The sequence below is a fragment of the Anoplopoma fimbria genome, chromosome 6 (genome assembly GCF_027596085.1).
Source record: "Anoplopoma fimbria isolate UVic2021 breed Golden Eagle Sablefish chromosome 6, Afim_UVic_2022, whole genome shotgun sequence".
Lineage (NCBI taxonomy): Eukaryota > Metazoa > Chordata > Actinopteri > Perciformes > Anoplopomatidae > Anoplopoma > Anoplopoma fimbria.
The window spans coordinates 8,284,518-8,300,077 of NC_072454.1; the positions used below are offsets into that span (position 1 = coordinate 8,284,518).

Here is a 15,560-nt window from a genome sequence, read left to right on the forward strand (position 1 = left end):
ACCGCAGCCTTGTTGGACATTAATGTTCCCAAGTGTTTTTTAGTTGTCATTTCTTTCTGTTTGCAGAATCTGGCAGCAAGAAAAAATAAGTGCAGTTTCCTTCACAAGCTCTCCCTAACCGGTCCGTCTTCTGCACATCAAGTTTAATTTGTACAAGAATTGTTTTATTTTTTGTCGACGCAGTGTTTTTTGTCGTCAGCAGTTTATTCTCCTGCTGTCTGTTTTTTTAAGCAGTATAATGCACTGGAAACAATAAGCTAATTATAGACTCCATGAAGCACTTTTGGAGATCCAGAGGACAGTAACAACCCAATAAGTATAACGTGCACTAGATGAAACACAGAAACTTTTAGGAGTTTTAATGTCACAGATGTGAAATGAGTTATGAAGTTAACAAGCAGCTAATTCATGATAAGCCAGTCAGACTCATTGTGTCTTTGTAACTCGATTAACTAGTTTGGCTTTTTTTGTATAAACTGTTTTTGGACAAACTTCATAATTTAGCTGTCCGACAACATTCCCTAATTCACTCTTTCACAGAAGTTGTGATGGGCTTTTTGCACTTTTTTCCACTATTGTTACCACATTTTTCATTCCAGTGTGGACATTTTTGAGGGCAATATGAAGTGTATACGTTTTGGACTTGTTATTGTGAAACTGAATACAAAAGGCATAAAGTAAATACATTTCTCTATGTAGAATGTAGGGAGAGATTTCAGAGATTTGGCTAATAAAAGCTGCAGCTAAAAGTGGCTCTATCTTTGGCCTATGCTACAGTATCTGTACGTGTGTGTGAGAGTGTGTGTATGATGCGGGGGTCTCTTCCTCCCCAAGTGTGGAGCCCAGTTGGTGTGTGTCTCCACAGGGCGCCTGGCATCAAGCCTGGCTCTGCCAATGTGGGCGAGGGTGTGTGGGTGTTGTTGCCCCACTGTGCGGGATCTCTACCCCAGTACCCACCCAAACCCCACCACCCAACTCCACCTTCCTCTTATACAGAACCAAAGACACGCACACACACCCTTTTTCTCCTGCTCCATCACTGACACTACATATTGTCTACCACCCACTGGTGTTAACCTGTCGACAGTCAGACGCTGCCAGAAAAACAAAGTTTACCAAGTCACAGCTGTCTCCCGGTTGTGTGTGACTCTTTTTGTGTGTTTCATAGACAGAAAAACAATCTAAGTTGTCAAGGAGTGTGAAGTATGAATATTCTGTATGTTTCCGCGCATATGTTATGGTGGTATTTTTATGTGTGTGTGTGTGTGTGTGTGTATGGGTTGCTATTGCATGTTCTCAGGAGGTTTAGCAGAGTAGGAATCTGGCTGCCAAAAGTGGATTGGCTGGGAAGTTGGCACCTAACTTCTCCCTTCTCCCAACTGAACCACGATAATCACTCTTGGCATTTAGTGAGTTTTATTTTCTGCTTTGACACTTACTTGGTTGATTAATCCTCCTGATATTTAAAAAGCTCTCTTGAGTTCAGCTCTACATGAGGTCACTTTTTGCAGTGACTGTTGTGCTGCTTGACCACATTTCTTTATTTCACTTTCAGGAGATAATTGTTTTTGCTATAAAGCATGTATGTTTGGGAATGCATTTATAAGTTTTGAGCAGTAAATAAATGCATTTTTATGGGATTTATATGTTATGTTTTAGGGGATTCATGTAAGACGGTACAGTACAGAGATAAGGGAGCGACAGGGAGGAGAGAGACGCATGACTCATGTTTACAATGATCCACTCTGCAGCTGGTACTTGGGGTTTTTCAGCATGTGATTGTATTTATGGTACTGATCGTACTCCGAGTGCAAAACCTGCCAAAAATATATAATCACACATTGATTTTAGTTTAAACAAGTATTATTAAAGACATCGCGGCTTGGTTGCAGTGATGTCTTGCAGTTCGTTATGTTTGAATTCAGCTGTATAGGCAGGACTGAACTTTTTCTCTATTCTATTCTATTCTCATACTCGTGGTAAAGCACGTGCGTCAGTCTCTCTGCATATGGTGCTGTTCTCACACTGAATTGCATGCATCTTCTCGTTCCACTGAGTGTTTGTGTGCGTCCATACATGGCGTATACATTGGATGGTCCCTGCAGGCCCTGAGCACACGGTGGGCGCCCCGCCGCGTCGCTCGGAGGCTAAGGTGTACGTGTTAACAAGCTGGTGCAAGTGGGTTCAATATCCAGCGCCCCGCCCCTCCCCACAGCCTCTCCATCGGCCTGCAATCTGTGCTGCGAAGAGCGGCAACAGCGCACCACGCACAAAACATTTGGAAAATCAGCTTGATTTATTTTTACATGGGCAAGCTGATTGCCAAACTACACAGGGGTTTTTAGCACACAATGTTTTGCTGCACCAGTTAATTATTTATTTCCACTACGTCTGTGGTGTTGTTTTTCTGCCTGGAAGAGAACGGATAGAGCGGAGGGTTGAGAGACGGAGTTACGGAAGATGCAAAGCCAGTTACTGTAAAACATTAATGTAAAGTTTATATGTGTTTTCATGAGCAGTCTGATTCAAGAAGTTTTATATTACATTTCTGTTTATTAAGTTACATGCATCTTTTACACGATAAGATAAGATAAGATAATCCTTTATTAGTCCCGCAGCGGGGAAATTTACAGGAATACAGCAGCATAGAGATAGTGCAAAGTATAACAAATAAGTAATAAAAGTAATAAAAACAGGAAAGAATATTAAATAAATAAAAGAAAAAAATCCACAATAACTAAAAATATTGTATACGAGTGAGTATGACTAGAAATGTTTGCAGCACAGTTTTTATTTGAACTCTTCAACGTCTTTATTCTCCAGATTCTTTATTAATATAGTTATTATGCCATTTCTGATGCTTATTCTGAGAAAATGATAAAGTATGACATTTCTTTTATCTTGATTGAATGACCTATAGCCTCTCAGGGAGAGAAGGTTATGTTTGTGGAAAAGCTCCGAATATTCTTCATATACAAGCATCCAAATTACAGATGCAAAAATAAAAAATAAAATGCACGGGATGGATGCATATCTATTTATAATTAATCAGAAGCTGAATAGAGATCTTAATAGCACACCTAACAATCTGTTTTTTTATTTTCATATACATTTGGTTGGTCATTGTTATAGGATTTATTTGAGTAATTTGACATCACAGAAGCAAAAACTTCGATCAATTAAGAGAGGAGCATGTAAGATCGTAGAGAAAACTGTGAAGTAACAATCAAATAATAATTATTATCTTGTGACAGTTATAACGGCTGGTAAAAATGTTTCCTGCTCGTGTAGTTTTCAAACTTTCTCCGAGCACCTCCCCCTCTTCCACTCTTCTTCGTATCTCTCTTTACTTTCCTTTCCTCTTTGCTCTGCTCTTAGTCTCCAACTTTACTGCTCTCCTCTTTCTCCTCCTCCCCTCTGCTTCCTGTACCAAACACCACGCAACCTTTTCTCACCCCACAGCTGTTCGCAGGCTGTTTCACCAATTATCACTATGCATGTACACACTGAGGTCACATACAGAGACACACACACACACACACACACACACACACACGCTCAACAGTCAGACATAGCACCAACGTTTTCTTAACCACACATTGTGACAGCAGAGTGCGTTTGTCAGCCCTGGGTGTGCGTGTGCATATACGGTGTTTATGTGAGCACACACAGCTCACTTGTGCAGCCCTTTAAGGAGAGCAGCTACATATACGCAGATGTGCCTGTAGATCCACAGGCTTCACTGGGCCATATGGCCTCCACGAAGAAAGATGGTGCATGCGTCTGGAGGAGAGCAGGGGAGGGTGGGAGGGATGGAGCAAAGGATGGAGGAGGGATGGAGGGCCATGTGTGGTATGAGCTGTGCAAGCAGTTGTTGAAGTATGTGTGCCTGTGGATGTGTGTGTGTGTGTGTGTGTGTGTGTGTGTGTGTGTGTGTGTGTGTGTGTGTGTGTGTGTGTGTGTGTGTGTGTGTGTGTGTGTGTGTGTGTGTGTGTGTGTGTGTGTGTGTGTACCAGAGGCTCCAGGAGATTGGTTAATGGAACAAATGGTCGCGGCGGGCCGGGGAAGAAGGAACAGGCTTGCTGCTACCGCGGGCGGACAGCGAGCCCCGGGCGAGGGCTGCTTCATCTGGGCTCCTGCCACACACACACACACACACACACACACACACACACACACACACACACACACACACACACATACACACACCCTCTGTCAACCCTCTCCTCACCCCCACCCCCAAACACACAGTGTGCTGCCATGCCCCAGAAGCAAAAGGACGCTCCTTGCAAAAAAACTTTTCATTTGCAAATTAAGTTGGCAGAGGCTGGGCAGAAGAAACGGGGCAGCTTTCATTTGTTTCATCTGTGTGTGTGTGTGTGTGTGTGTGTGTGTGTGTGTGTGTGTGTGTGTGTGTGTGTGTGTGTGTGTGTGTGTGTGTGTGTGTGTGTGTGTGTGTGTGTGTGTGTGTGTGTGCACTCACAGGGGTATGTTTGTGGGCATCTGTGTGTGTGATGAGTTGCAACTGTGTGTGTGATCTGAGAGATAGAGGGACAATAAAAGAGTGACATGTGGAGAAAGCGGGGATAAAGACGATGGAGAAGACCCAGTGTGAGGTGCAGCGTTCACACACTTACACTTAGATTGTTTTGCTTCACATTCATATAAATATTAACATCTCTGCCGTCACCTCAATACATTTCACTAATACATTTACACTGATTTCTTACAAACTGATTTGTCATATTTCTAAATCAGGCATTTTCATTTTTCACAATAGTAGCCCCATCTCTTTATGGTGTTTTTCCCTGAAGAAAAGTTGAGTGTGTTACGGAAAAGGCATGATATGGTTTTAAAAGTATCTCTGTTGTTGTTGCCTTTTTCTTATTCTTAACTTTTTCTGAGCATTCTGACAAAAAATAAATGTTAAACTTAAAGAAAAAAATTCTCAGGAATCAAAAAAAAGGAATATTTCATATAATTGACTCAATGTACTATTTTAGGATACATAAATAGTTTTCGGATTTGAATCCATGCATGATGTTAATGTGGGTAAATCTCCCCCGTTTTCAGACAGATAGGAACAGTTTAGTCCACTGTCTCTGGGTGGCGCTGATCAGTCGTCCTCCCTTCTCCTTCATCTTCGTCTCCTTCTCTTCTCATCGCTTCTATCTCTGCGTTGCCCAGCTGGCTTCTGCAGCCGGGAGCGACCGCGGGGCGGCCTGCTGAAAGAGCATTGTCAAACGGTGGCTTTACAGCTCTATCACACACACACACACACACACACACACACACACACACACACACACACACACACACACACACACACACACACACACACACACAGACGCACAGATTTGCGGCTCAGATGTCGGGCTGTAGCCAGAGGCTTGCAAGCTGGAGCATTAACTGTGCAAAGCGTCACATCTCAAGCCCCAGTCAATGACACTCGCTGACACTACTTCATAAAACTACAACTATAGAACTAGTGCAGAAACACCTGCCCCTTCTTTAGAAAAAATGTTAAAAGTAACAACAGCAGAAACACTTTAATGCTAGGAAAGCAAACAATCAAAGACAGGACTTAAAAAGGTGTCAGCAGGCCTCACGGCAGCAAACACTCTGACATTGAATAGATGATATAACAGCCTGCAGCAGCACTGAAACCTCTGTTAATACAGTCAGGGAATGAAAGCGGGGACAACTTCAATGCTCATCCACCGCTGGTTAAAGTATATGAATATATTTCTGAAATCTCTCTTCAACACTTTCAAAATCTGTTTTAATAGAACTCTGTTCCAAGGATGATTTATTTTTGCACTTTTTGATCGTGTTTGAAATCAGGTTGAACTGGTCAACTCGCTCTACGCTGGTGTTCGTTAACTCTCCGATAAACAAAAAAAGTGTAAACTAACACTCTGCTTCTCGTCAGCTCAGAGATCAACTTTAATCACAATTTTTTATTTAAATTTATTTATTTCTCTCCCTTTTTAATGGGAATTTGTTTTAATAGGGTTAGGGTTAGCAGAAAGTCTACTTGTAACTTAATGGCACAAAACCGGTCTCTGACTTCTGATGAATGCAGCTTGTTATAAATGTGACCAAGTAGAAATGAATAAATATATAAAACAGAGGTTTCAGATTGTTTAGAATTTGCACACAGCATTTTTTTATTCTATTCTATTTTATTTTACATTATATTGTAGTGTGAAACAACAATGAAATAACAGAGTTAAGGGCCCCATTTCGGTTCTTATTGATTATTTAAAACGGATCCTGCTTAAAAATATTATTGATCAACTGGCTTGATATCTGATCTTATGTCATTGAGTGCAGACTTTTTAATTCAATGTGCATTCACGACTACATTCCTACACAGCAATAACAACAGTAAAAGCAAACATGTTTATTTTGATCAATTAACTAACAGAAAAGTTATTTAAATCAGTGCTTATTGATTTTCAATTAAATTAAAATATTGTATCAAGAAATGTAAAGCGCAGCAGCACACATCAGCAGCTGTAATGTAAAGAACATAAAATGTGTAGCAAATAGGTGAAAACAGTAGAAAACACCCTCATCTTTTAAAGTTTTGTATTGCAAAAAGGTTTTAGCTCACCTATGATTTCATACAAAACCAAACTTCCTTAATAAATAAATCCTTTTACTCACATCAATCAGAAGAGCATGTTTATTAACAAAACTGAAGTGCTTCACAATAAAAGTATTTGGCGAGAAGATAGACGAAAGAGCAACGAAATATAATATATAAGAATATATAAGAAATAACTTTAAACAACACATCATTTAAGAGAAGTAAAGGAATAGATGTGTTTTTTTATGCTGAATTAAAATATCTGATATTTAGCGGTTATTATTATTTCAAAATTTAGGGAACAAAAAAAAGTGCTCGGCGTCCCTTATCTCATTTTAAGTCGAGCTCTAGGAGCCGACATGAAAGAGTTCAAGTTACTGTAGGGACACAACAAATCCTAAATGTGTTCATGGGGCTTCACCTTGAGGGCCAAATAGGTATTATCCCAAATGTATATTGCAATATAGGTTTGGCGGGGTTCATCTGTATGTTAAAGTGTTTTGGCTTTCACACACAGCTCTCTGTTATAGAAAATATCAATATTGTTCAGACATGACACGACTGGAACGCAAGCATCAAACATCTAAAACCTTTTTCCTTTTCTTCTCACCACCGGGTTCAGCTCTGCTGGAGAACAGCGACGAGCTGGAAAAAAATGATATGAATGAAAAGGAAGTTCTCACGCAGGCTGCATCACTTAATTAATCCCACATTTATCTAAGCACCTCTGTTTCTGTCTTAATTTAATCATTTATTAGATATGAATGTAGATTCATGCTGCCTGTTTTTAAAAAAGTTAAAAAAATCCAGGTTAAAAGTTAAATGAGTGTTATCAGCTCAAATTATATATATATATTTTGGTGTACTTGATTTCTATCCTTAAACCAATTAGTGTTAATGATTAATTTATGAAACAGGACTTCCCTTTTTAATTTTGTTTCTTTCTTAAGTACTACATCACAAGAAAAAAAAAATCTCAGTGAAAACACTTTTTTAAAAACAATCAAAATAAAATTTATTTTACTTTGTCTTTTAGAAATTCTAATTAAAAGTATAATTAGTTACAAACTTCTGCTATCATCAGAGTGCAACACAAGACACTCATTTAGTTTATATGTAACATCTGTACAGCTGTATATTTAGACATTTAAAAACTGGTCTTGTGTGTGTTTTATCTGTTAGTGTGACTCTTTGAGATGCAAAAGCAAAGAGTTACAGAAATGTGACTGAAGGTCCTTTTCAAACATGATGCTGACGTGTTGAATTACGAGTATATTCATAGAGTAAATGTACGTCCTAAACAAAGGTAACTGTAAATGAATAGACGGCACCAGGAAATCAAAGAACAGTGAGGGAACATGCGTCAGCCTCATCCTGATGAAAACACACAGTGTCACCAATCGTGTTCCCATGTCAAATGTGCGTGTTAGCAAGAGCAACAACTGGCATGACAGGTTGGTGGGGGTGGGGGGGGGGGGGGGGGGGGGCATGGCCTTCAGGCACACGCACACATTCTTGAGTGCAGTTGTGCGCCAGCCAAGATTTAGCTAGAGCGCCGGGGTGTGAGGGTGGCGATGGTGGGCCTAGGATTGAGCGAAAAATATGGTTGTGTGTGTGTGTGTGTGTGTGTGTGTGTGTGTGTGTGTGTGTGTGTGTGTGTGTGTGTGTGTGTGTGTGTGTGTGTGTGTGTGTGTGTGTGTGTGTGTGTGTGTGTGTGTGTGTGTGTGTGTGTGTGTGTGTGTGTGTGTGTGTGTGTGTGGCAGCTGCAGCCTTCATGCCCCTGGCAGTGTTGTTGTAACCAGGCAAGCCAAGGCCGTCTGCCTGAATTCTTCACCCCCTAGGCCCCCTGCCTGCTACACACACACACACACACACACACACACACACACACACACACTGACATGCACGCAGGTTCAGTTTGTCAAGTGAAAGTGTGTGTCAAGGTTGAGATTCATCATTATCTTTTAGGGTTATAGTCAAATTCTAGCAGAGTCCGATTTCATTTTCCTTATTTTTCTCACGTGTGTTTGTGTTCAGATGACAGGAGAACAGCTGAAATTTGCTCTTTAATTATAGCCGCCATTCATCTTGAAACTCAGATTTTTTCCTCTCTTTATTTATAGGCAAGGGTTATTTCTGTAGACGCACAGAATATGCAGCGAGACTTTAGTTTACTCCGTGGCTTGTTTTTCGAGTCGTTTTGATAATGTATGCACTGTCCAATAAATATTTTCTTCGAGTGACACGCTCCACTAGCTGATTTGTTTAGTAATGAAAACGCACACATTCATATGAGGCTGTTGAACGACAGACCTGCACACTGCCTCCAGATCTCCTTTTTTTTTCCTTTCTATTATCGTCTCTGTGTTTCTCTAACATGACGTTAGCACTTTCCCTTTAGACCGTGCCTTTAGGACATACGCTCCCACCTGTAAATAAATATACAAACACACACACACACACACACACACACACACACACACACACACACACACACACACACACACACACACACACACACACATAACAGAGTTGAGACACTAGCTGTGGGCTACGACTGATGTATGCCACAGAGAGGTAACTGTGTCTGTGTTGTAATTAATCTCCTTAGTAGCAGCAGTCAATAGAGAGCGCGGCGGTTCGAGGTGCAGATTGTGAGCAGAGTTTGATTATCGGGGCTGTCTGGGGAAATTACTGCAAACTGCCTCTCAGCAAAAAACTTGCTTTTATTATGTCTGCTGGAGAGCAAAAATACACGCTTACTACCACGACTGCTCTGGAAGCTGTTTCAGGGTATTTTTTTTTTTTGGGGGGGGTAATTATTTCAGTGTAGGTGTGTGTGTGTGCGTGTGTCAGTAAAGCGTGAGATCCAGCAGGTGGTGTCCTTTCACCAGGTCAGTGGGGAGGCTCTCCTTCTCTAACCCCCCCCCCAAACCACAACCCTCCCGTCAGCCGTCAGTCGGGCCAGCAGCAGGCGGCGGGGAGGTGACGGCTGGAGCCCTCCGCCTCTTTGTTTCTCCGTCCCTCGTCCACTCCGTCCCTCGTCCACTCCGTCCCGCACCTCCAACTGTTAATCCTCACCCCCACCCCCCCCCCCACTCCCTGCGGCTCCTCTTCACCTCAACATCCCTTTATCTGTCTCCCCCATCAGCCCATCCATGATTCTATCCAAGCTTCCTTCCTTCATCACCGATTCCAGGCAGCAGGCAGAGGCGAGGTGTGTGTGTGTGTGTGTGTGTGTGTGTGTGTGTGTGTGTGTGTGTGTGTGTGTGTGTGTGTGTGTGTGTGTGTGTGTGTGTGTGGGGCAGTGCCCGAGCATTAGCATTAAGCCGTATTAAGCCCTAATTAATGAGTGTGCCAGTCGATAGAGGCCAGTTATTGGATTTGCTGCTTTAGCTGCTGGAAGGAGCTCTGCCTTAATCACACCCCCACATTCAGACACATCCCCCCACCCCACCCCACCCCACCCCTCTCTGAGGCACGGTGTACAAGGTGAGACACGGGGTGGATTAGAGAGAGTGTGTTTGTTGTATAAGAAGGCCAGAGGTTGGGCGGCTTCTCTCTGGCCAGACAAACGGAGTGTGTGCGTTTGTGCCAGGGGTTAAAGCTTTACTTACTGCATTACATAAAACCTTCAGCTTACAACCTGCAGCCGCTTTAAACATCTCAGTTCACGACCTGACCAACCGATTTACTGGCCGCGTGTTCGGCTCACTCACTGTCAGACTGCTTCGTGTGAAAGCCTGCTGGCATTTTGCAGCAGTGTTTGTACGGTTGGTGCTATTTCTACTAAATAATTTTGTTTGGGATATTTTACCTCGTAGTGTTTCTCTCTGGAAATGGAAAACCAAGAGTTGCCAATAAAACAAAACACCACATAGACATGAGGACTAGGTTGCTCTCAGACCTGGACTAAGAGACTAACAATGGATACAGGGGGCCTCCGTTAAAAACGTGGGTCAGTGGAGTTTGATAGATGTGGATGTTTATTAGGCAGGTGAAGTCAAAGTCTTACGTTGCATTATGGGAAACATTGGATAGAGTATATATTTTAGCATTGCACATACTAAGGATTTAGATTCTCAGTATCTCAACCTTTGCTGCATCTATTTTGATCATTCAGTCTTTTACTGATGAGCCCCCTGTCAATTAAAGGCATTTCTTACAGTACGTACTTAACTGACTTGCTGGTAATTAAAGGGTCAGTCCAGCAAAATTATTTAAAAATGTATAAAGTATTTATAAAGTATGTTCTCAACTGCCTCTAGTGGAATCTAGTCATGTGGATAATGGGGTTTTATTAGCCAAGGTTTTGAGATATCTGTTGATTGTACAGATTAACAACATTTCTGGAAAGACCTGTTGTCAGTGAATTCTTTAAATTTAAAATCTTAACCACTGTAAGCACCAAAACAACCCCTTTAAGAATATATTGAGACTCTTTTCTGAAAACCTAGTAAAAGAAAACCACAACTGTCTATCTATATGGAAAGATACTTCTAGAAACAAAAAAAAGAGCAAAACATGTTTTTTAGCTTGCAAATTGGGTTGAACTGAACCTTTTTAAAGTCATAAGATAGTCATTATTACGCAGTATGATTCTTTAGAGATGTTAGAATCTAGTATGTTACTTTATCAGGATGTCTTCAGAGAAATAACTTGACATGGTACTCTGATAAGAGAATAAATCCTCTCTACATCCACACATTTATCTCTTCTGCCACACCACAAGTGTAAAATTCTTCTTGGCAAACAATGTGGACGCATCTCCTGCTTTACAAACCTGGAGTGGATTTCAGAGCTGGCCAGTCGTCAGCACAAAATCATCTCGAAGAGGCGGCTATATATTCTCTTTTTGTTTTTAACGCAGAAGTTAGTTTTCCGATGCGTTCGGTTCATCTGCATGTACCAAGATCAGAGGTTGTGATTGGATAACGTCTGGCATTTTCCCAGCATGACTCAGATTAGTTCGGTGGTGTGGAGCTGAGGGCCTTGAGTCAACACGCTCTCAACACTTCCCTCATCAAACATTAACGGCTCCAGAACAACAGGCTCTGTTTCTGACCTTTAGGTCCTCCGCTGTGTGTGGAGCTCATATCTGCTGCACTTTGTCGGTTCTGTCTATTTGTGTATTGTCTTGTCCTGTGTCTTGGCTCACCACAGCGGGGCTCTTTCTGAGTGTGTGTGTGTGTGTGTGTGTGTGTGTGTGTGTGTGTGTGTGTGTGTGTGTGTGTGTTTGTGACTGTGTGACGTGGCGGCGCCCTGCTGTGCTGTGCAGTGTGACGGCGTAGGAGGGAGAGTGGGAAGAGGGGGGGGGGAGAGGGGGGGAGGCTGGTCAGGACAGCTTGGCAGCCGGCTGTAGGAACACCAGGCGGGGAGGGGAGTCATCGCCCTCGGCCTCCAGGACTGGACAGAGCTTCGGGGTCTGAGATTAAGCGCCCAGCGGGCCGCCGGTGGGGATGGAGGAGAGGGGGAGGGAGGAGAGGAGAGGAGAGGAGGGGAGAGGAGATAAGGGGGCTGAAGTTGCATTACAGGTCACTAAAAGGATGCTGAGGAAGCTGATGATGATGGAGGAGGAGTGGAGCTCCTAACGATGAGGGACAGGATTAAAAAGAGGTGGAAAAAGAGACAGTGCAGGGCAGAGTGAGGACAATGTGGAGTGTGTGTGTGTGTGTGGGGGGGGGGGAGAGCAGGGAGCAGATTGTGTAGGGATGTTTGCCTCCCCCGTCTGTCACACACAGGCAAGCCCTGCCACTGCCAACATGACCAGCAGGGCAGGGGCATCTGTCTCCCCCCCAGCTACCTCGCTCTGTCTCCCTCTGCCCCGAGACACAACTATCTCTTCATCCTCCTCCTCCTCCTGTCTCCCTCTTCTTTATCACAAGCTTCATTTTCTGTTTTTCTTGTCGCCTTCTGAACCGGTTAGAACAGTGACGGACAAAGTGAAAGATATTAACTCTCATTTCGTTACATGGTGCATCGGTGTTCAGAGCATCTTGGCCTGTCATGGTTGACATCCAGGGAACTAAGATTTCCTCGTCTGAGGCCGCATATGGGCTCTGAGCAACGTTTCCTTCTCTGATTTTTTTCATGTTAATGAGGTCAAACTCTCCTTTCTAGTTAATAGAAATAAAGTAAATACTGCTTAACTGTATCAATCATATCGCTAAAGTTTGCTGTAAGATATTGATGAGACAGTGGTGGAAGAAGTACTCTGCTCCTTTACTCAAGTAAAAGTTCTGATACCATAATAAAACAAAATACTCCATTACAACAAAAAGTTTTGCATTTAGTATCCTACTGAAGTAAAAGTACAGATTTATTATCAGCAAAATGTATTTAAGTATCAAAAGTAGAAGTATTCAGATTTGAAAAATGGCGGCTGTGAATTATGCACTGTTTAATCTTACATACGATTTTATGATGCATTAATGTGTCAGCTGAATTTTACTGTTGTAGTCTGCGGAAATGGTGCTACTTTATCCAGTTTCCTCTGTGTGTGTGTGAATCAGTTCACCTCTGCAGTAGAGGAGGGGATGAGCGACTCTATGAATGGATGAATGGATGAAATAATGAGCCGCTGGTGGGAAATATCTTAACAGACATTCCACCTCCGCCCCCAAACACAGTCAGCACGCACACTATTCATACACCCTCACCCCACAACCCCAGCTGGAAAACACCAACTCCGAACACACACACACACACGCACACACACACACACACACACACACACACACACACACACGCATACGCATGCACGCACACTCTGTTTAATCCCAGTGTGCAGTGAAAGAGTTCATTGTCTGCAGGAGCTGTTGTGTCAGAGGGGACACACTAATTGGGACGTCCTAGTACTGATCAACATTTTGCCTCATAACTGAACACACAACTTTCTCACCAAAATGTGAACCTGATATTTAGTTCAGCTATATATTGATCCAGACTGGCCTTTTAGTTTCACTGGGGGTATTTTTGTACTGCTGTATTGTCCTAATGTGAACTATAACCACTTGAATTTTGAGTTTGGTGTCAGTCTATTGAAACATGAAAGTTGTGCCACAGTTCTAGTGACAAACAAAATGTTCTGCGTTGTACAGAAGAAGGTACTTAGTCACTTTATTTCTAGAACCTCCTCCAATAGCTGTAAGGAGGGAAGCAGTGAATAAAAGGACAGAGAACATAAATTCATAACATGCTTTGGCTATCCTCACACTCAAGTTTTTGGGGGGCAATTTTCAAGCAGTACAATCAGATAATTAAGAACTTTATAATATTGCATTTGAAAAGGCAAACCAGGCCAGTAAGGGTTCACACATTAGATGGACACAAATAGAAAAAGGACATCACATCCTGATTCAAACAATTTAAGACATTGTCACGTAATAAAAATCATGCAGCTCCCCATAGATGTGTGAAAAAAACAATAGGAAGGATATCTGAAATACAGACACACCTTTTTAATGACTTACTATACAAGGACTTTTTATGACATACTATACTATGACTTTTTTATGACTTTTCATGACAAACAGTGCTATGACATTTTTAGTAATTTTTATGACATACTATACTATGACCCTTTTTTTGGTACTTTTTATGACATTCAATACTATGACTTTTTATGACTTACAACATACTATACTATTACCACTTGAGCACTTTTTATGACTTAATATACTCTGACTTTTTATGATTTTTTTGACACACTACTTTTTTCACCTGAAACTTTTTTTTCTTTCTTAACAAAACGATTAATGGATTTGAGAAATCACGAGCAGATTGATTCATAAACCGATCCGATCAAATTGCAGTATATCAGACCATGGCATTATCATTTTCAGATCCTGAATCCCCTCGTCTGATCTCAAATGACAAAATATACACAGCTGCCACATTCATATAAACAGTGTTGATTACTTTACACAAAGTCCAGTGATATTAAAAAACCTCTTTGTGGATCTAGCTCTCATTCAATATTTACAACATTTGGTTTGTATCAGCCAGGAGTTTAAGTTCCTCTCACTTAGTTTGTCAATATTTTCTCTGTGTGTGTGTGTGTGTGTGTGTGTGTGTGTTGCAGGCTGCAGCAGTTGGACCGTCACTGTCAGAGCAGTGCCCAGCAGGTGTATGAGCTGCTGGCCAAACAGAACCAGCTGATGCAGGAGAGAAACACACTCACTGAGGAGATGCAAAGCCTTCACACGGAGGTACACAGACAGAGCAGAGTGTGACTCAATGTTTTGTCTCTGAAATGAATTTGTGATGCTGTCTTTTCTCTCCAGGTGCACATCATAGTTATCAGTTTACTAAAATTAAATCAGTAAGAAGACGTTTGTCTCGTCATGACTAATGATTTTGTTTGGTCCTTAAAAAACATGTTGTCTATATTCTGTTTGTATTGAGTCATTATCAGAGATTTTATGTGTTTCATTGAATGTGTGTGTTTGTGTCTTTTCTAGAGACGAGTCAATACTGTGTCCACATGAGTCCGTCCTGCCTGTTTCCTCCTCCTGTCCGTTTGGATCTGAAGTCATCTCTTGTTGACAAAAACCCATCAAACTGTTGTTTGTGTTCTTGTTTTTTACCGAGGGAGACAAGTGTGTTCATCCTATTTGTATAAACGTACACTGTATACACTAAATGTTTAGTTAACAGAAGTGAAAATCAGGTTACCATTTTATGTTTTACTATATTGGCCATAGACTGTTACTGTGATATATTGAGTGGTTAGAGGTACTGGGATCTTGTGTTCGGCTTGCTTTTTTAAAACTTTTTTTTTTATCCTACAGAGTGAAAGAATGAAATCACTCAAACTTAAATGAGCTTTTGGAACATGCTATATTATCATTTTAATACAGATCTTTCCAGATTTTCTGTGAGTAATATTTCTCTTTTTTTGTTTATTTCTTACTATTTTAACTGAACAGAAAGTTTAAAAGATAAACAGCATTTTTTTAACCAC

The 15,560-nt window shown here is 41.6% G+C and overlaps 1 protein-coding gene across 2 annotated transcripts in view; it reads left to right on the forward strand.

The window, feature by feature from the left end:
* sdccag8 (SHH signaling and ciliogenesis regulator sdccag8) overlaps positions 1–15,140 on the forward strand; it is a 44,834-nt gene extending 29,694 nt beyond the window's left edge. The window contains exons 17-18 of one of the 2 annotated variants that reach the window (XM_054599733.1): positions 14,679–14,805; positions 15,058–15,140. In XM_054599733.1, the coding sequence (XP_054455708.1) occupies positions 14,679–14,805; positions 15,058–15,084 (154 nt within the window). In that variant the 3' untranslated portion in view covers positions 15,085–15,140. Of the gene's footprint in view, positions 1–66; positions 122–14,678; positions 14,806–15,057 lie in introns of those variants that run through there. The other variant, XM_054599734.1, reaches the window with a different exon arrangement.
* The last annotated feature ends 420 nt before the right edge of the window (positions 15,141–15,560 follow it).